The sequence below is a fragment of the Zootoca vivipara genome, chromosome 6 (assembly GCF_965207765.1).
Source record: "Zootoca vivipara chromosome 6, rZooViv2.hap1.1, whole genome shotgun sequence".
Lineage (NCBI taxonomy): Eukaryota > Metazoa > Chordata > Lepidosauria > Squamata > Lacertidae > Zootoca > Zootoca vivipara.
Genome location: NC_142589.1, coordinates 91,494,501 through 91,514,926, shown reverse-complemented (window position 1 = coordinate 91,514,926; position 20,426 = coordinate 91,494,501). Strand labels below are relative to the sequence as shown.

General features: G+C 46.9%; 2 protein-coding genes across 4 annotated transcripts in view; both read left to right on the top strand.

Annotated features, from left to right (window-relative positions):
- Positions 1-1,056: 1,056 nt before the first annotated feature.
- SPMAP2 (sperm microtubule associated protein 2) lies at positions 1,057-7,683 on the top strand. The gene is made up of 4 exons (XM_035117237.2): positions 1,057-1,181; positions 4,395-4,521; positions 6,263-6,350; positions 7,387-7,683. The coding sequence occupies exons 1-4, from the start codon at positions 1,057-1,059 to the stop codon at positions 7,572-7,574; spliced, it is 528 nt and encodes a 175-aa protein (XP_034973128.2). The 3' UTR covers positions 7,575-7,683.
- A 4,555-nt stretch (positions 7,684-12,238) lies between these two features.
- Positions 12,239-20,426, top strand: part of MIER2 (MIER family member 2) — a 32,358-nt gene continuing 24,170 nt past the window's right edge. The window contains exons 1-3 of one of the 3 annotated variants that reach the window (XM_035120740.3): positions 12,239-12,294; positions 17,764-17,851; positions 19,388-19,548. In XM_035120740.3, the coding sequence (XP_034976631.2) occupies positions 12,286-12,294; positions 17,764-17,851; positions 19,388-19,548 (258 nt within the window). In that variant the 5' untranslated portion in view covers positions 12,239-12,285. Of the gene's footprint in view, positions 12,295-15,215; positions 17,277-17,763; positions 17,947-19,387; positions 19,549-20,426 lie in introns of those variants that run through there. The other 2 variants (XM_088673029.1, XM_035120741.3) reach the window with 2 other exon arrangements.

Sequence of the window (20,426 nt, the reverse complement as noted above, 5' to 3'; positions counted from 1 at the left end):
GTGCCCACAGTTTTGGTGAAACGGCATTGCCAGGCGAGGTCTATGGGCTGGATGGAGGGAGTTCTGCCCATCCCTCCCTCACCAGCACCTGCTTCATCAGAGCAGTTTACGACAATTGCACATTAAATTAGACAGCAGAAACCATGCAGAAATGTTAAAATCAGATGGAACAATGCGTTCTTCACTGTCTGCACAAGCCTGGCGGAACGGGAAAGTTTCCAGCAGGCGTTTAAAAGCTTGAAAAGGAAGTTCCAAAGGACTGGGTCGGTGACTTGGTTCCTTGTTGTGTTGAATGAACTTTGCCAATTCAGGGAATGACCATCTCGGTGATCTCCCCACCAGACCCACCCTCCTCGCGCAGTTTGCAGGAGGAGGAGGAGCTTGAATATGTGAAAAGAAAAGAAAAAGGATGCTCGCTTTTCTAGGGATGGGTGGCAACCCTACTCTGAGGTGCCCCCGGGCCTAAGTTGATCAGGGCTTTGTAAATTAATATTCATTGATACTAAAAGGTGTGGGGGGGTGCAGATAAACACCAAAACCGAGGCCAAACAGAAGTGGCTTGAAGGGAGCAGCAGAATAGGTGTCACAATTGCAGGAGAGGGAGATATTATGCCAACTCATCTCTAACCATCTTTTCCTCCATGCCTTCTTCCTTTCTCTTTCTGCAGGCCTTCTGTATACTGGGTAGATAAGATACCTAAGGCACAGCCTAGAACAACAATTCCAGGCAAGTTTTTTAATAAAAAAAAGAATTTAAGTGTTTTCTTTATCAGGTGCTGCCTTGCGCATGCTCTATCCTAGTACATGGATTTTTCTGTACGCTTTTCTTGGTTGGAGAATTGCATTGCAAAATTCGGGAAAGTGCAAATTTTGGAAGGAGGGTTGAGTTGCTGTTTGCATGTTGTTTTGGAAAAGGGGTGAATTAGGTAGGTTTGCCCTTAAATGAAAATTGAATCAAATTTCTCTCCCGCCCCCCCCTAATGTCAAGCTAGGGGAGAAGACGATGTTCTTGGCACAGATGGGCTAATCTGATCACGTTCTGGCAAGGCTATATCAATGTTCACATCTATTTACCTTTCTTTCCCCCCTTCTTCCTCCACCTGTTCTTTTGCAGTCTTAACTCCGCGGCAGGAAATGCTGTCTCGATCCAAAACGGTTAATGCAGACTTCAGCGGGGACAGGTAGGGGGAGAATGTAACCAGACCAAAAAACCACCCAAACAAAACAACATACTGGGTGGACGGGCTTTTTTGAGGGGGATAACAGCTGTAAACAGAAAATACATACAGTGGTACCTCGGGGTAAGAACTTAATTCGTTCTGGAGGTCCGTTCTTAACCTGAAACTGTTCTTAACCTGAGACACCACTTTAGCTAATGGGGCCTCCCACTGCTGTCGCGCCGCCACTGCACAATTTCTGTTCTCATCCTGAAGCAAAGTTCTTAACCCGAGGTACTATTTCTGGGTTAGCAGAGTCTGTAACCTGAAGCGCCTGTAACCTGAAGCATCTGTAAACCGAGGTACCACTGTAGATGTATTTTGGCTGAAACTTTTTTTTTTTTGCCCATTGCATCTCATTTAACTCTGGGTGATTTACAGGCCCATTAAAATTCATGCCAATGTTTTGGACAATGAAATCAATTATAAGTAATAAAAAGGATAAACGGTAGTAACCCTCAAACCCAGCATAGACAAAGCAGCTAAAATGCATTTGTAGAGCTTGGTGGAAGAATCAAGGAGCAACAGAAAAATATTCCCACTGTACAGTGGTACCTCTACTTACGAATAACTCTACTTACAAATGTTTCTACTTATGAATGGAGCTCCGTCCGCCATCTTGGATGCGGTTTAGATAGGATTTTTTTCTACTTACGAATTTTTAGATAGGGTTGTTTCTACTTACGATTTTTTTCTCCCAATGCATTCCTATGGGATTCGACTTACAAATTTTTTCCTACCGGTATGGGATTCGACTTACAAATGTGTGTTCGGAACGCATTAAATTCGTAAGTAGAGGTACCACTGTAACTGAAAAAGCCTGGGAGAAGGAAATACCTGCCTAAAAGATTATGGAGTGGGCATCAGGCAAGCCTTTCTGGGGAGTGTATTGCATAATCAGCAGGCCACCACCAAGAAACATCTGGAGGTCACCAAGTTTTGGGTGTGACAACTTTGCTCTGTTCAGGGGACAAATTTAAGCCTGGTTTCTATGTAGGAGAATCCAAGTTGGACAGTTAGGTTTTTCGCCTTAGTTCCCTCTGTAACAACAGCCACATTGAAGGGGCAAATCCTTTACATATCTCCACACAAAAAATCTAGTGCTCAAGGACGAGTATTCGGGAATACATTCACTTTGCTTAGCAGAACTTAAGCATTGCAGAAAGTAATATAAATGAGGTCAATGGCATTAAAAATAAACATTAGAAAATACTAGCATTACAAATGTAGAATGCTGATTATTTTCATGCAGAGCTGAGAAACCCTAGTTACGGTAGATCAGGCACAGGCAAACTCGGCCCTCCAGCTGTTTTGGGACTACAACTCCCATCATCCCTAGCTAACAGGACCAGTGGTCAGGGATGATGGGAGCTGTACTCCCAAAACATCTGGAGGGCCGAGTTTGCCTATGCCTGAGTTAGTTCATAGTTACTTGAATCAGCAAAGTTAGAACAGCAAGCGGCTCAGTCAGCAGAGCACGAGCCTTTTAATCTCAGGACTGAGCGTTCAAGCCCCACATTGGGTGAAAGATTCTTACATTGCAGGGGGGTGGACTAGAGGGGTGGACCCTTGTGGTACCCACTCTACAATTCCATGATTCTACGATACTGCTGTGAAATGCCCCGAGATTGTTGGAGGAAGGGTAACATACAAATTTAATAAATAATACTAATAAAGGGTGAGAGATGCTCAGAGGGAAGGAATATTTACACCCAATCTTTCATCTTTCTAACCTTAGATGGGCAATGTCTCTTGAACCAGATAAAATGGGACAGAAGTGAGAATATTTTATTTCTCTTTATAAAATTTATATACCGCTTGATTGTTGTTGTTGTTTTAAAAAAACAACCCTCAAAAGTGGTTTACAAAAAGAATAAAATAATTAGTAAAAATGAAACATTTTAAATAATTAAGACCAGCCATAAACTAAAAATGCACCATTATTCTTGTCCGAGCAAAAGGTGCTGAAAGAGGGCAATGAAGGTGCCTGCCTGAGGTCAATAGGCAGGGAGTTCCAAAGGTGTCACACTAAAAGATTGTCTTCTTACTTACTTTTTATTTATTAAATTAATAATAATAATAAATTTTATTTATACCCTGCACTCCCCAGTCAAAACCAAGCTCAGGGCAGCTAACACCAATAAAATTACAATAAGACATAAAAGAAAAGAAAACAATTAATTAAAATACAGATTAAAATACAATATTAAAATTTAAAATGCAGCCTCATTTTAAGTAGTCCATAAATCCAAACCATGAGGGAGGAAAACACAGGGGTCAGACTGAATCCAACCCAAAGGCCAGGCGGAACAGCTCTGTCTTGCAGGCCCTGCGGAAAGATGACAAACCCCGCAGGGCCCTGGTCTCCTGTGAAAGAGCGTTCCACCATGTTGGGGCCAATACTGAAACGGCCCTGGCCCTAGTTGAGGCCAATCTAGCCACCTTATGGCTCGGGATCTCCAGAATATTGTTGTTTGTGGACCTTAAGGTCCTTCGCGGGGCATACCAGGAGAGGCGGTCCCGTAGGTACGAGGGTCCCAAGACTTCCCTTCATCCAAAGAGGGCAGTTTGCAAGATAACTGATGCAGGTATTACGTGGCACCTGTAACATGACCAGTTCTAAATACATAGGGCACGGTGAACTAGTCCCAAGTTGGGTATTTGCCACAAAGACTGCCAGGCCCGGCTCTAGGTAGACCCCCGGTGGCGCAGGGCACCATGGCGCCGGCCCGCCAGAAAGGCGCCGCGAGCTGCGCCTGCCCACTGGCCGGCCGATCCGCTGGCCGGCCGCGCAGCTGCGCCTGTGGGAGCCGCACTGCGCGCGGCGCCCACCCGCCCACCGCGCTGGGAAACGGGGTGGGAGGGCGCCAGAGAGATCGTGCTGTGCCTGCCCGCCCGCCGGCCGCTGCGCCCACCCGCCCACCGCGCTGGGAAACGGGGCGGGAGGGCGCCGGAGAGATCCGGCACACCACAGCGGCACGGGCGTTTAAGACGGCCCTGAAGACTGCTTTTATTTGCCTTATACTTGACTTTTGAAGGTGTGGGTGGGCTCTTCTTCTTCTTCTTCTTCTTCTTCTTCTTCTTCTTCTTCTTCTTCTTCTTCTTCTTCTTCTTCTTCTTCTTCTTCCTATATGGCTAAGTTCCCAGTACTGTATATTCTCCCCCTAATCCTTCCAGACCCTCTGCTGTGTGGCCAGTAAAAGCTGCAGCCCTAAAGGTGAAGGCGTCGTCAAGGCTGCTAGAACTGGCACAGCCCCGGCCTTACCGGTCTGCCTGGGAAATAAACCGCCCCCCTTATCCGTTGGTATGTATACCCTGCTTCCTTAACTGTGATTCCAGCATTGCGGGGGGGGGGCAGTTTGGACTAAATGCTCCTTTGGGTGCCTTTCCAACTCTACAATTCTATTATTCCTGGCCACGGGGCAGCTGCTTTTGGCATACCTGCCCATGGCTGGGAGGTCATATGCTTTGGCTCAGTGGTACCAAAGCTTTTGTTTGGACAAACCACTTGAAAATTGGGAAGACCTCCCAGGAGACCATTTAATAAAGCCCCTACCATCCTGGTCTTGGCGCTGTTGTATAATGAATTCTCCTTTCCTCCATATAGTATAACTTATTTATACTATAAATTGTCATCTGAAGACCTCCTTTGTGTGCCCTCAGCATGGAAGGCCGCATCAAGAGAACAGTCCTTTTCAGTGGCTGCTCCCCACTTCATTCATTAAAAAACCCCTCGAGTGGTTTACAAAAAGAATAAAAATTTTGGTAAATGATTATTGGTAACCACAGAGCCTAGGGCTTGCCGATCAGAAGGTCGGCAGTTCGAATCCCCGCGACGGGATGAGCTCCCGTTGCTCGGTCCCAGCTCCTGCCAACCTAGCAGTTTGAAAGCACATACATCAAAGTGCAAGTAGATAAATAGGTATCGCTACAGCGGGAAGGTAAACGGCGTTTCCATGTGCTGCTCTGGTTCGCCAGAAGCAGCTTAGTCATGCTGGCCACATGACCTGGAAGCTGTACGCCGGCTCCCTTGGCCAAGAACGCGAGATGAGTGCTGCAACCCCAGAGTCGGTCATGACTGGACCTAATGGTCAGGGGTCCCTTTACCTTTACTGCAGGGTGAATTCCCAAAAACTTTGGGCGATCTCAGGAGCCGTCAGGGGTTGCTACCTTCCTGTGGCTGCCATGAAGAAACTGGCAGATCCGCCAATCCATCTCTGTCAACAGAGTTCTGCCAAGCCTTACAGGGTGACCGCAGCTGATGCTTTAATATATGATAGGGGGTGGAGGGTGTTGGAGCTCCTGGGCAATCTGCAAAAAAGAGCTCAACAACTTGGGGCAGGCATAGGCAAACTCGGCCCTCCAGATGTTTGGGGACTACAACTCCCATCATCCCTAGCTAACAGGACCAGGGATGATGGGAGTTGTCGTCCCAAAACAGTTTTAGAAAACGGTTTCAGAAAACATCTGAAGGCAGCCCTGTTTAGGGAAGTTTTTAATGTGTGACATTTGAATGTATTTTAATCTTTGTTGGAAGCCGCCCAGAGTGGCTGGGGAAACCCAGCCAGATGGGCGGAGGTACAAATAATATATTGTTGTTGTTGTTGTTGTTGTTGTTGTTGGGCGGAGGTACAAATAATATATTGTTGTTGATGTTGTTGTTGTTGTTGTTACAAATAATATGTTGTTGTTGTTGTTTGTTGTTGTTGTTATTATTATTATTATATTTCCTATGCCTGACTTGGGGCAATTTTGAGGGGTTGTTATTATCAAAGTCGTTTTCTTTGATGTTTAAAAGGTTGGTTTCCTTATTTTGGGTTCAAAACAAATAGGGGTCGTCTTGTACATGGAAAAATATGGTAGGTGGCTTTAAATGGGGATGTGGCAAGTTTATGGAGCTGAGCTGGCTCTGCCTCCACAGTTGGAATACCAGTTGCTAGAAACCGCAGGCTGGGCACAGCGGGAACAGGAAGCTGGAATTGATGGGTCATTGCCCTGATCCAGCAAGCTCTTCCTCTGTCCTTAGCTTTGTCTCTTGTCTTTAGGTGAGCAAAGGAGCACTGGCCGCTGTTCCCTCACAAAGGATAATTGCTCTAGCCGTACCAAGGACCATGCCCGCCTCCGTTGCAAAGAGTAAGAGATACGTTTCCACCTTCTTGCTAACGATGACGATAGCTGCGGCTCCTCTGGGGAGGCTCCTGATAAGTAAGCGGGTGGGGAAGCTGTGCCACCCTGCCGCTCACTTAAATAATAAACCTTACCATTTTTAGAAGATGAGGAACATGGGAATATTGCTGTACAAACACAGGTGCCTAAGTGCATTGGTAGCAGGGCTCCCACCGGCTTCCAAGATCCCCCTTCTGACAGCCGAGCGGTGCGGGAACGGCTACCTTCACACCTCCTGCCCTGAGGGAAAAGCCGTGGGGAATCAGATCGCAGATGCCAACTTGGAAGACTTTTGTTTCTGCTTGGGGGGGGGGCACCTCCCACCTAACTTTTCAAACTACTTACTTTGCATCTCACCCTCCGCAGTAAGGCACACACCTGAGTACTGTACTGCCTTCTGTTATTTTGCTGGGGCTTCAACTGCCTTCTTTGCCTCTGGGCCAGGAAGAAAAGCAGCACATGTCAACACCGGGTTGCTGAATAGATGTGCATCAGGCTGGGGGGCAAGACAAGTTTTTTTAACAGACCCAAAGGTGGTGTGAGAGCTTTCGTGGTGCATATCTTTTATGCGGTCAAACACATTTTTGAAAAACTTGGTGGGAAATGTGAAAAATTTGATTGCAGAGAGAATGAAAATAAAGTGTTTCCCCATCCGCCCATGAGAGGTGCCATTGCCTCCTCACGCTTATTCTGCCACCTAGCATTCACAAGTTTCTTCCTTTCCATATTAATTTTATTGGATTTATATGCCACCTTTATCTTCCAAGGATATCATTGATATTCCAAGGATTTCTGAGGTATCCTGACATGAGTCTTGTTGGCCACATGTTTCGCCCTATAATGTGAATTTCCCCAAGAAAGCAGAATGCTCCCAAACTCAACGGTTGTGAGTGATGTTGCATCGCTTCTATCTTCTAGGCTTCAGACCTTTGAACCTTTTGGGGAAAGGGCTGCTTGTGTCGAATTTAGCCATTTTTGCTTCTCTTTTGGTTCACTCCTACAGAGCCACATAGAAAACTAATCCACCGTCCTGCTGGAGCGGCAAAGTATGATGAGCTCTCTAAACCCAAAATCTACACGTTTGACAAACGCGATCCGCTCAAGGTTTCCAAGGCGGCTCTCCAATACGTTCCTTCTCCCCGCATTATCGAAATTAGCCGCCCAGTGAGAATAAGAGGCAAAGTGGCTTGAGTTATGTAAATGCTACTCTTCCTCAATTTCAAATTAAAGGATCCCAGACCTCTCGGACCTGGAAAAGAAGCCATGATGTATTTCATTTCTTATTTGGTTGTGGGACTTCTGGCCTGCTGCTGCATCTCTGACCTGCAGGGAACAGGTTTCATTAAAGGATGAGCTATCGTGGCTCTGAATTACTGTAATGCATCTTGTGACAGGAGAGCTGCCCCACTTGCCTTCCAATACCAGCTGTGAGATTTTATACTGGCATATCATTTTGTCTTGTTTGCCCCAGGTTTCCATACTCTTGTCATTTGGCACTTCTGTTGGTGCCTGGCCATGACTGTTGGCACAAGGCAGTGGGATTCAGGACAAAGCCCTCCTCGCCTGCACATGTGTACACCTTGCGGTCAAGGTCATTGGGGAGCAAGAAGCAGTAGAGCCCTTCTAGGCTCTGCCACAGTTCCATCATTTAAGTACACTGAGCCTCTTGGGCTTGCTGATCAGCTCAGCAGTTTGAATCCCTGCAAAGGGGTGAGCTCCCATTGCTCTGTCCCAGCTCCTGCCAACCTAGCAGTTCAAAAGCATGCCAGTGCAAGTAGATAAATAGGTACTGCTGTGGCAGGAAGATAAATGGCATTTCCATGCACTCTGGTTTCCGTCACGGTGTCCTGTTGCGCCAGAAGCGGTTTAGTCCTGCTGCCAACATGACCCAGAAAGCTGTCTGTGGACAAACACTGGCTCCCTTGGCCTGAAAGCGATGAGTGCCACAACCCCATAGTTGCCTTTGACTGGATTTAACCATCCAGGGTCCTTTACCGTTTTCTTATATAATAACCTCGTCAGGTCAGATCCTGGCTTTGATCTGTGCATTCCCTAGATCTGCCTCCATGTCAGAAGAACATGGGTAAGTATACGTGGGCAACTAAGAAAAATCTGAAGTCAGGCCCAGAACCTGTTTCCAAAGTGGCCACTGGACCTTGGAATCTAAATCCTTCATGTCGCATTACAAATCCTGCCTCTCCGATTGATTGCCCTGCCCAAAGTGAATCCAACAAACTGTTTCCACCCCCACCCCCGTCCTATCAGATTTATTTTTAAGAATTTGGAAATCTGATTCACCCATTTCTCCTTGAGCCTCTTTTCTCTAGGCTAAATGTATCTGGTTCTTTAAGGAACTCCCCTTGCTATGGTTTACATCATACAGATGTTTTGCTGGTGTCCTCTCTCCTCTTGAGAGCTGCCGCTTGCTTGAGTCACAGTTGAATGGATTCCACTGCTAAGCACCGCGCTCAAGGTGATGATAAGTGATACACATCTAAGTTTACTTATTATTTATTCTATTTGCTTTGGTTTGTATCCAACTAAGTTATGCTCAGGGTAAACTCACTGAAAATAGCACTTGTGGGGGGGGGGGGAATTGAATTAACAAAATAAAATCGGCAAAAAGTTTGAAGCATAAAAACGCTTTGGTTAATATAAACTGGGATAGGAACTTTCTGTGGCTGTCTGGGATAGGAACTTTCTGTGGTTTGGGGATGTTATCTATAACCTTGTGTCTCCAGCATCTGATTTTTGATGGTTCACATTTAATGTACAAGTCGTCACTGGATTTTACGTGTGTGTATCTTTCCAAGCTGTCAATATGCTTCCTGAATGATGGGGCTCAATGCCAAAAGCAAGGGTATCTTGCAGACAAGGTACAGATATGAAGTGCTTCTGAGCATGTGTAAAGTACCATCTTCTCACTCACAAAAATGACCACATCGGTTTCCACATGACTTGGATTAGACAGAAGAGAGCAGGCCACCTGTCAGGAGGTCTCAACTCCCATCCTTTTTTTTTTAACGAAATGAGAACTGCCTATCACTGTCTCAGACATATCGCTTTCTAGTTCCACATTATTTGGCTTCACCTCTCACCTTTTACTTTCCCCTCATCTCTTAGAACTCTAGCTCTCCTCATCATAAGGAGTTCAATTCCAGTTATCTGTCAATTTCAAAAGGTCTACTCTGCATAGGATAGCATCTGAGAAAACCCAATGTTCCAGGCCATAGTCTGAAGGCACCTGAGTAAATTTTGCTGAAGCTAAACAGGCCTGGGGTCTAGCATGTCTATGCTACAGACCGATTACCTGCCCTCGGTTCCATGATGGAAGAAAACCAATGAAAATAGTGAATTTAAAATCATCTCCGCTCTCTTTCCCCATTCAGTTCCCACCTTTCTTAGTTTTCTACTCCTTGCCCCAAATGCCTTTCCACTTCTCACTGCCTTATACTTTGTAACAGTACCTTCTCACCTCACCATCTTTTTTTTCTTTTTTGCTTCCACATGCCATGGTGACTTTAGGGTACAATAGAAATAATTCCCCACAGTTTGACTCTTCACCGCATAATATCGTACCTCAGCAAGCTTCACATTTTACTTGCTTCTCTTTTTATTTTCCCCCTGAACACCCTACCTGTCTTCCCATTCTTGACACTTTTTACCTCAATGCTCTCCTCTACAACTAAAACCCCCTACTTACCTCCGCTTTTCACCTCTTTGAAACATTTCACCTCACTGGCTCATATTTTACCTCAATTTTTTTAAAAAACACTCATTCCCAACGAGCCATTAATGGTACACATCAGTCAGGCCACCCTTCCCTAATTTCCTTCAGCAGCACCCCCTTATTCATCCCTCTTGACACCTTCCTCCGTCACATTTTGCCCCTTTGCTTTCTACCGCCTGCTTTAGTCCCCATCTCTCTCCCCTCCTCATGTTACCTCAGCTTTCTGCTCCTGCCCTATCTCCTCCTCCTCAATTCCCCCCTCCACTGTTCCCTTCCCTTACTATTCCCCAAAGCTTCATCTCCCTTATTTCCCTACTACAACATGTTGTTGTAGTTTAGTCTTTTAGTCGTGTCCGACTCTTCGTGACCCCATGGACCAGAGCACGCCAGGCCCTCCTGTCTTCCACTGCCTCCCGCAGTTTGGTCAAACTCATGTTCGTAGCTTCGAGAACACTGTCCAACCATCTCGTCCTCTGTCATCCCCTTCTCCTTGGGCCCTCTATCTTTCCCGACATCAGGGTCATTTTCCAGGGAGTCTTCTCTTCTCATGAGGTGGCCAAAGTATTGGAGCCTCAGCTTCAGGATCTGTCCTTCCAGTGAGCACTCTGGGCTGATTTCCTTCAGAATGGAGAGGTCTGATCTTCTTGCAGTCCATGGGACTCTCAAGAGTCTCCTCCAGCACCATACATACAACATATTTTACTACAACATATTTTATCTCAACTTTCCACTTTTGTCCCTATCTCTTTCCCACCTCAATTCTCCACTCTCTTCCTTTTTAGTCATCCTTCAATCTCATGGAAAAAAACCCCAAGCTATCCTTTTTTTGTTTCAACCCCCATTCCCGCCCCTTAATTCCTCACATATTGCCCCCTGTATTCTCTCCAACACCCTTTCTCTCTAATCACCGCATCTTTTACCTCAGCAATTCCCACTACGCCACACTTCCCCCCACTTTTGTCCTTCCCATAATTCCCTTTACTCATCCCATTTTACTAGTTACAGGTAGGTAGCTATGTTGGTCTGACGTAGTCGAAACAAAATTTTTAAAAAAATCCTTCCAGTAGCACCTTAGAGACCAACTACCGGTAAGTTTGTCATTGGTATGAGCTTTCGTGTGCATGCACAGGTATGTGAAGAAGTGTGCATCCCATTTTATTTATTCTCCCATTTATTTTTGTTTCATCCCATTTTATTTATTCATTTATAAACTGCACTTTAATATGAAATATAACAAGGTGGCATACAAGATAACAGCAGTATTTTTTTTTAAAAAAAACTGATATCTCCTTCCATTTGTATTTTCCCTCAGCTATCCCACTTTTATTTCATATTTATGAGGTTTTTTTAATTTAAAAAAATCTCCCTCCCTTGCAACTTTTTACCTGAAACTCTCCAACTGCCTCACATTTCTACTTTGTTCATCTCCCCTGAACATTTTACCTCAGATCTCCCCACATTTCTCCCTTTAACGTAACTGTCCTAGGAAAATTTACCTCAGCCTCCCTACTTTTCTTTCACAGTCCCACTTTCTTCCCTCCCCTCCCCACATTTTACCTCAGTTTTCCCCATTTTCACCCCTTCATTCACCCTCCCTCGCATTTTACTCAGTCCCCCCACTTTTCTCTCACATTCCCACTTTTCCCCCTACCCCACCCCACACTTTACCTCAAATCTCCCCATATTCACCCCCTTCGTTTCCCTTTCCGCCCTCCCTCGCATTTCACCTCAGCCTCCCCACTCTTCCTTTACACCCCCACTTTCTTACCTCCCCCTCCCCCATTTTACCTCAGTTCTCCCCATATTTACCCCTTCATTTCCCATTTCACCCTCCCCATCATTTCCCCTCAGCTTCCCCACTTTTCTCTCATTCCACTTTCCCCCTCTCCCCCCCACGTTTTACCTCAGCCCCCCCTCCACATCCACCCCGCTTCGCTCCCCCTTTCACCCCACCTCGCATTTCACCTCGGCCGCTCCTCACCTGCCTTCTCCCTCACCTACATCGCACCTTCCCCTCCCGTCTTTCTCTCCCCCCAACCCTAGAATTTACCCCCCTCCCTTCCCTCTTGCCTCCTCCCCCTCCCGCTTCTATCTCCTGCGCGTAGCAGCCAATCAGCGGGCGGCTCCACATCCGGGGCTCTCCCCCCCCCTCGGCCGTTCGCACTCTCGGCTATGGCGGAGGTGAGTGTGTGTTTGAGTGTCAAGCGGGGGGGGGGGAGAAAAGTCGGGTCTCTCCTCCATCCCCTCCACCCCCAAAATCGGGAGAGGGGGCACCGAGGTGGGGGAGGGGTGGTGCTTGCATTTGTTTTGGGGGGGCTGCTTGAGGGAGAAGTGGTGGGGTGTGTGGTTTTTTTTAAGGGGGGTCTTCCAGGTAGGACTGACGTGGGCAGGTGAAGACGTGCATCTTATTTTGGGGGGGGGTGACTTTTGAGGGGGGCAGCAAAGGGCTAATGGGGTGCAGGGGCGAGGATGGAGCAGTTACGACTTTTCTGGGGCTCAACAAGGATTTGGCAGCTGGAGTTTTTTGGGTGGGGGGAGTCGGGGGGTTTCGACCCACACTTAGGGGCCCCAGGAGTGTTGATGTGACGAGTTTGGAGCTCCTTGGGGGGGGGTTCTGGGGCGCTACAACGATTTGGGGGTGCAGCCCCTGGCTATGAAGAATCAGGAATGTGCTAGGGGGAGGTCTTAGTAAAAACTTTGGGGTGCAGGAATGGAGGTGTGGGGGCCGTGGCTTTTCTTGGCGGGGGGGCGCAGCAATAACTTGGGGGTTCTGCTGCTAGTTGTGAAGTGGCTGGACTTTTTTGTGGGGGTTCAGTTGGGGCGCAAGGGTGCTGTTGGGCTGGTGATGCTTTTATGGGGGGCAGCGATGGCTTAGGGGGCAGCTGGTGACTATGGAGACAATTCGGGTTCTTGTGAGAAGCCTAGCATAGATTTAGGGGTTCAGAGACGTGTGTTTTATGAGTGGCGCCTGCAGAACTTTGCATTGGATTTGGGGGGGTTAAGTAGCGGCTGTGTAGCAGCTGGAATTTTGTGGGGTGCATGTAGCTTATACCTGTAAAGACTTGGGTTTGCAGAGGGCTTTGGGGAGGGGGGTAGTCTGCTAGGTCACAGGGGAAGTTGCTGGTGGAGACGGTGCAATTCTGGGGGTTGCATAGAGCAAGCATTTGGGGTTGCACAGGAGAGCAATGAAAACAGCTGGGGCTCTGGAGGGAACACATCTGGGGTGTTTCGGGGCCAGCTGAGACTTCGAGGGTCGCACTGCAGCACTTGCGGGGTCAAGCTGGTGGAGCGAAGTTCTTGCGACTTGAGAGGAGTTTCAAGGGGTGTGGCTGGAACTGAGGTTGAGAGTTCGAATTGCCATGCTTTTGGGGGGGGATGAGGAACTAACGGGAACGACCCTGAAAAAAGCCATACGGTACATTTTGGGGAGGGGGCAGGAATTAAGAGGCTAAGGAGGCAGCAGGCAACATCCCAAGAGTGATTTAAGGCCTGTTAAATGTGCATATATATCACTTCCCACCCAAAAAACACCCCAAAGTGACTTATCGAGCAAGGTGCAAGAGATGAAAATGAAACAGATGTTGTGATGGTTGGTGACACTTGGGGGCTGAACCCTAATGCAACTAGGTCTGTGAAGAATTAAGGGTGGTGTTAAACTGCAGGTGCTTTCGAAGGGTCAAGCCAACTTTGTTTGGGATCCCTTGGTGGAGGCTGCTGCTGCTGGGTCATGTTAGGGGACCTGCCTTGAGGGTTGCAGGGGTTTGGGGGATACAGGTGGAGGCTGAGATAGTATGGGAATGACTGAGAAGTGATGATTAGAAAATGGTAGAGGGATTCTTGTTTTGTTTTGTTTTTGAAGGAAACAGAAAATTGGTGATAATGGAGGAATCACGTTGGATTGTGAGTGTTTCACTTAAAAGTTGCCTTCATTGGCTTCCGTGCCCTATACATTTGCTCTCTCTACCCTGAATAGTTTTTTGGGGGTGTGCAGAACGCAGATGTAAACAAAGAGGTCACTTCGGTTCTTGAAAATGGACTCTGCCCATGCTTCTGATTTGGGTGCTGAATCTCACCACCAGTGCCATGTGCTTCACCTGAGAAACACAGACACACACGTGTTTGGTCCAATGCAATACCTTCCGGAAGTTGTGGGGACTACAAATCTCATCGTCCTATGCTAGTGCAGAAATGGACAGGGATGATGGGAGTTGTGGTCCCCAAAAAATGTGGAAGGCACCACATTGACACCCTAAAGTCTTGTGGGGACCTGAGATCATATTCGGAAAAACTTGACTAACTACTTGAAGGTATAGACTCTCTGTCACCCAACCCTCAGCTTGTCTTGGGAGGCAACTTCAATGCCAGGATCGGCCTTGTTTCCCCACAAAATACAATATTATCTGGACTAAACTTGGAGGACAAACCCGAAATCTGTCAGAGGGCAGCAATGGAGACGTTGACACCCCCTGCTGTAAGGTCTCCCAGAGTGGGACAATGATATCCAGGGAGAGGGTGTTGTGACTGAGGTTGGGCCAGCTTTGTAGGTTTGGGAGATCATCTCTGGTGGAACCTCGATGTCCATGAGAATGCTGACATTGTGTGGCATCAAGAGCCCATCATCACCCTCTTTGTCCCGTGCTGGTTGTAGCTGTGAAAGTGCCTCAAGAGGTTCGCAGGAATCGGGATGGAACCATGGTGGAAATGGTAAAACACATTCTTTAAGCGAGAGCCGCTCCTTGCCCGCCCAAGAACAGACTGGAGCCTTAAGAACACGCTTAACGCTCAGGGCCCATGGTTTTCGCTGGGATATAACTGGGTTCATTCTCTCCAGGTGTTGCTGGACTACAACTCCCATCATCCCTGACCGTTAAGCCATGCTGACCAGGGCTGATGGGAATTGGAATCCCACAACATCCGGAGGTTCCCTACCGCATCAGTAGCGGAGCGGAAATCACTTTGTTGTTTTCAAATGAAGACAGAACCGCAGGGTCTGCATTCAGGCGATCCTCTAAAACAATGGCTTGGAACATGGAAGCAAGCAAATGCAGGAGTGAGGAGATGGGTTTAATACTCCCTGCTTGCCTTGTGCTCTCATAAGAACATAAGAAGACCCTGCTGGATCAGGCCAGCATCCTTTCCTCGCAATGGCCAAACAGATGCCTGCAGGACCCGAATGCAAGAGCTCTCTCCCCTCCTGTGGTTCCAGCAACTACTATTCAGAAGCGTTAATGCCTCTGACCGGCATCCGAAATTCGCCAGGCGCATTTTGCACCTTGCGACCAAGTGAAGATGCCCGGGTGCCAGGATGGCTGGCGGCCTGACTTCTCCACTACCTGGAGGTGCATGCCTGGGGGATCCTTGGATCTGGACCATCTTCACACAATCGTACCCCACCCTGTAGAATTTCTATATTTCATCCGCACGATCAGAATGAATTTCGGGAGCCAAAAAGTCGTATTGAAAAATACAACTTTTGAGCTGCCCAGCCCCCAAAATGGCAACTAGGCGTTCCGTTCTGTAACCCTGGTTTAAGGAGCCATTTGGCGCCTAGCTTATATATCTGAGTTTCTAACCCTGGCTTTGACCGTGAAGTTCGGCTCACTTGGGAAGGGAGCCTCAACTCAGGGTATGTGACCCAAGACTCCTCTGAAATCTGCCACCACCGCTGACGAACACTGAATGATCACCAAGTTAAGAGTTTGTCCTCAGAACCTTCTCATCGTTTTGGTTGTCTGAATCATGGTTCGTTATTTTTAATCACAATTTAAAATCTTAAGTTCCTAGGGTGGGTTACAGCCATTTAAACACAATATTAGTATTGAAAGCGCAGTATTAAGAACTGCTCCAGCAGCTCAGAAGTTACAGAAATAAGGTGTGTCCTAAAAAAAAATTGCGTGCAAAGTGTCCAAAGCCAGGGTATTAATTATTAGTCGCTTTCCCTCCCTCAAAAAATGAACTCAAAAGTTACTTACGAAAACCCTGCCTGGAATCCTGGAGGAACGCTACTAGTCCCTGCAGGCTAGTGTTAGAAACTGAGATATGAAAGCTAGGAGCTCAATGGTGCCTTAAACCTAGGTTATGGGTGTAACAACGGAATGTTTAGGTGCACTTTTTAATAACAAGAATACAAAGCTGAAAATGAATGAACTGCAACGAAAATATTTTGTTCATTTTTCACATGGTCTAGTCTTTCCCCTGCTCACCTCCCTAATATTCTTAAGAGGGTCTCTTCTCCAGTCTACAGAGAGTAGCTAGAAGTGGGGAGGCGGTAAAAGCTCCTTCTTTCCTTCCACTCTGCAGTTTTAATCTGAAATCTTAGGCGCGGTACTGTGCCCAGAGCTCAGAAATTGCTCACGCTAATGGAATTCCCTGTCGCAAAATGCACCTAGAAAAATGGGAGTTTCGAACACTGGTGTAGATTATATTGAGTTAGGTGGACTGAGAAGGCAGCTTCCTTTAAAAAAAGAAGTATACATTTACGAAGAAGGGAAGACGCGCTGTAACTGTTAACATTTTGGTGGAATCTCTGCCTAGGTGATGATTCTGCAATGGAACCCCTGGAAGCTCGACTTCTGTTGAAAAAAGAAAGCAGGGATATATTTGTAACGGATCGTGGGAAAATATCGCACGTTGGAGGAAATGTTCTGCAAGGAAGAGTTTTTACAGGATTTCCAATATTCAGATTTGGTGCATGTCTAGTTTGGAGCCGCCCCCAGAACTTTCCAAATAAAAGTGGGGGATAACTTCAATAAATAAGTAAAATAGCTGCAAAGAAACCCCAGCCCCTGCTCTGAGAGGAGGAGAGCCTCTTGTGGAAACTCTCGGGTCGAAACTCTTGTTCTGACTCCCATTCTTGGCATCCATTGGATTCTTTCTGCAAGCAGACAGGGTGGTCTCTAGTGAGAATACACCGCCGGCCGATAATGAGACACCAGGGACTAGCGCATTGCAGCACATGTTGAGTGCCTGCCTTTAAGTTGGGAGGCAGCCTCCTTTGCAAAGTTTTCCTGGTAGGCAGGGAGCTTTTATTCCCATGGTTGCCTTGTAAAATCCTGCGCTCCATCTCCGCAGAAGCTCTCTCTTCTTAAGAGGGCAAGGTGTGCCCTGCGACATGCTCACACTGGGCTGGGCAGCTTTCGATGTCGATGCCCTTCTGCGGCAAGGTGTGACTGTTTCCTTTGTGTGCTTCTTAAAACCGCTCGGGGCCCATTGACTATTGTGAAGGAATGGTGGAGAATTAAGACTGGGGCAGGGAAGATGGAGGGGAACTGGATGGTTGGAAGGAGAAAATGAGGAAGGGTCACTGGACGCAGTGAGCGCCTCTCAGTGTCAGCCACTGGGAATCGAAAGTTGCCATCCCACCTTTTTCCAGTGTGTTTTCCTGTTGCCTTCCTTACCACGAAAGCCTGGTATTCTTTGGGTGTGTGGTGTTAAAGTGGCTTTAATTTAATCCTGTCAATTTTATTTTATATACGGCTCCCAGTACGGGACCCCAGGCAGTTCATGGCATAAATTGAAACAGCTGAAAACACAACAGTCAATAGGAGCATGCAACACACACACACACACACACGAAAGTTGGCGAGGAGGGAAAATCCTAGAAAGGCATAGATAAATACTAACCATGTGTCCTGCTTTTCTTTTTTTAAGGCCTCAGTTGGGAGGCAGAGTCCAAGGGTCGTGTCCTACCCTGCGCGGAACTTATGTCCTGGGAGACCCAGCCTTCATACCACGGCAGGTACGGAGATCTTGAATCTACCTAGTGCCCCAGGTGCTGCAGGCCTTCTGCCTTTCCCCCCTCCTCCGTCACCTGGCTCTCACCTCTGCGGGAAGGTAGGTCGCTGAGCATCCCCCACGTATTCATCCACCTTGTCCCTGGTTCCCATTGGCTCTGAACCAGCGTGAGGAACTTGTCCCGACTCCCTATCTGTTCAGAAAAGGCATTCCCCTTTCCTGAAATGGAGGAATGTGAGAGATGGAAGAATGTCCCTTGTTTACAATTCCTCCCGAGACAGGGGGAATTCCTCTTCTTAGATTAGGGACAGTGTTAGACATTAGCCAGGTGTGTTCTGCGACTGACACGGGTCCAACTGCAAACACATGGAGATCTCTGGGTGCTGGGTTGGCAACTGACATCTCCTTCTGGCCAACCCCTCCAGCGTTCTTAAGCAGATCACCAGAAGAACTTATTTATTGCATTTATCTCCCACCCTTTTCTTCAAGGAGTACATGGCTCACTCCCCCCTCCTCAGTTAATCCCTACAACGACCCTGTGAGGTAGGTTAAGAGGCTGTGAACTGACTCCAAGGTTACCCAGTGAGCTCCATGACGGAGTGTGGATTCGAACCCTGATCTCCCAGGTCCTAGTCTGACACTCTAACCACTACACCCCACGGGCTTCCTAGAGTCCTTCTGCTAGAGGGCAGCTCTATAAATTAAGTAGGTAAACAAGTATAAGGAAAGCAAAATGGGGAGAGAAGCCTAGACATTCCATTGTGGCAAACATAAAAGTTCAAGGTGGCATTTGACAATTAACTTAGCCTTATATTATCTGAGTTTCTAATACCCCCCTTTGGTAAGAGATGGAATGGTACCCTAGCGGTGGTGTTTGTAGCGGAGCCTTTTCTGTGGTGGCTCCACGCCTTGCAGAATCACCTCCCCTAGGAAAGGTGCCCAACCCCGGGCATCATTGCCCAACATCAGACTGTTGTTTTGATCTACATTTAGATTGACTCGACTAACTCTCTCCTTTTAAGTTTTTTTTTCAACCCTTCTATATTTTGCTGCATATTTCAACCATTGCTATACAGTCATACCTTGGAAGTTGAATGGAATCTGTTCTGGAAGTCCATTCAACTTCCAAAATGTTTGGAAACCAAAGTGCGGCTTCCAATTAGCTGCAGGAAGCTCCTGCAGCCAATTGGAAGCCACCGAAGCCACGCCGGACATTCGGCTTCCGAAAACCAGAATACTCACTTCCGGGTTTCAATCGTTTGGGAACCGATTTGTTCAGCAGTCAAGGCGTGTGAGATCCAAGGTACGACTGTATTTTGCTGCAAATTTGCTGCTATATTTTGCTAAAATTCCAACCTTTGCTATATTTTGCTGCAAATTTCCCTTGCCATGGCGGCGTGCCTCGAAGGGCCGTTTTGCAAAAGCAACACCCCCTTTTTTAATCGATAAAACTCCCAGCCCTGGTGATACGTCGCTGCTAGTGTAAGGAGCGTTCTTCGGAATGAACCTGCTTAATTGTTCCAACCGTTGTTCCATGCAGTGGTGTCTATGGGCTCAGGTGACCACCGCTTCAACCTGGCTGAGATTCTTTCCCAGAACTACGGAGTGCGGGAAGAGACTGAGGAAGAGCAGCGGCAGGAACACTCACAGGGGAAAGCAAAGCCTTTGGAGGAACTAGATAAGAGCTTCAATGCCTCCCAGGTAAGGCGCTTTGTTTGTTTTCTCTCTCTCTCTCTCTTTTGAATATATTTTATCAAAGTTTGGAAAAAGAAATACAAAGGTTATCGTCAAATATCTTTTTATCGAAGGCTAATCTAAATAAAAACACAAGCCAAAAGTAAAAAAGAGTGATAGAGGTGGAATCTAGACACATATAAAAAACACGATGAAAATGCTTTTAAAAAAAAACACTTAGAAAAATACAGTGGTACCTTGGTTCTCAAACTTAATCCGTTCCGGAAGTCAGTTGCAAAACCAAAGCGTTCCGAAACCAAGGCACGCTTTCCCATAGAAAGTAATGCAGAATGGATTAATTCATCCCGGACTTTTAACAACAACCCCTAAAACAGCAATTTACTATCTAACGAGACCATTGATCCATAAAATGAAAGCAATAAACAATGTACTGCAGTCACACAATCAGTCAATTAGTATCTGAACTGGGTTCCACACAGTCACAAAAACAAAACAAAAAGCAGCAAAAACAAAAACGCAAAATAAATAGCAAAAACAAACAGATCTCAGCGTAACACTCAAAACGGAAGCGTAACACTCAAAATGGAGCACATTCAGCTTCCAAAAAAAGTTCGTAAACCGAAACACTTTCCCCCGGGCTTGCAGTGTTTGGGTTCTAAGTTGTTTGAGTTCCAAGGCGTTTGAGAACCCAGGGTACCACTGTATATTGAAGTTGCCACTAACTTGCAATCGCGTGTCCCATTTGTGTAATGCATGTAAAACACACTTAAAACATTCTATTTGCAGCTGAGTCCAGAGAGAGATAGGGGAGAAAAGGATAAAGGGGAAGAGGGGTAAGAGAAAGAAAGAGGAAAGGCCGGGAGGAAGCAGAAGAAAAATAACTT

Coding starts and splice junctions, on each gene's coding strand:
- SPMAP2 (XM_035117237.2), top strand. CDS start 1,057: ATGTTCACATCTATTTACCTTTCTTTCCCCCCTTCTTCCTCCACCTGT. Junction 4,522..6,262: donor ACCGCCCCCCTTATCCGTTG/GTATGTATACCC, acceptor TCTTGTCTTTAG/GTGAGCAAAGGAGCACTGGC. Junction 6,351..7,386: donor GCCCGCCTCCGTTGCAAAGA/GTAAGAGATACG, acceptor TCACTCCTACAG/AGCCACATAGAAAACTAATC.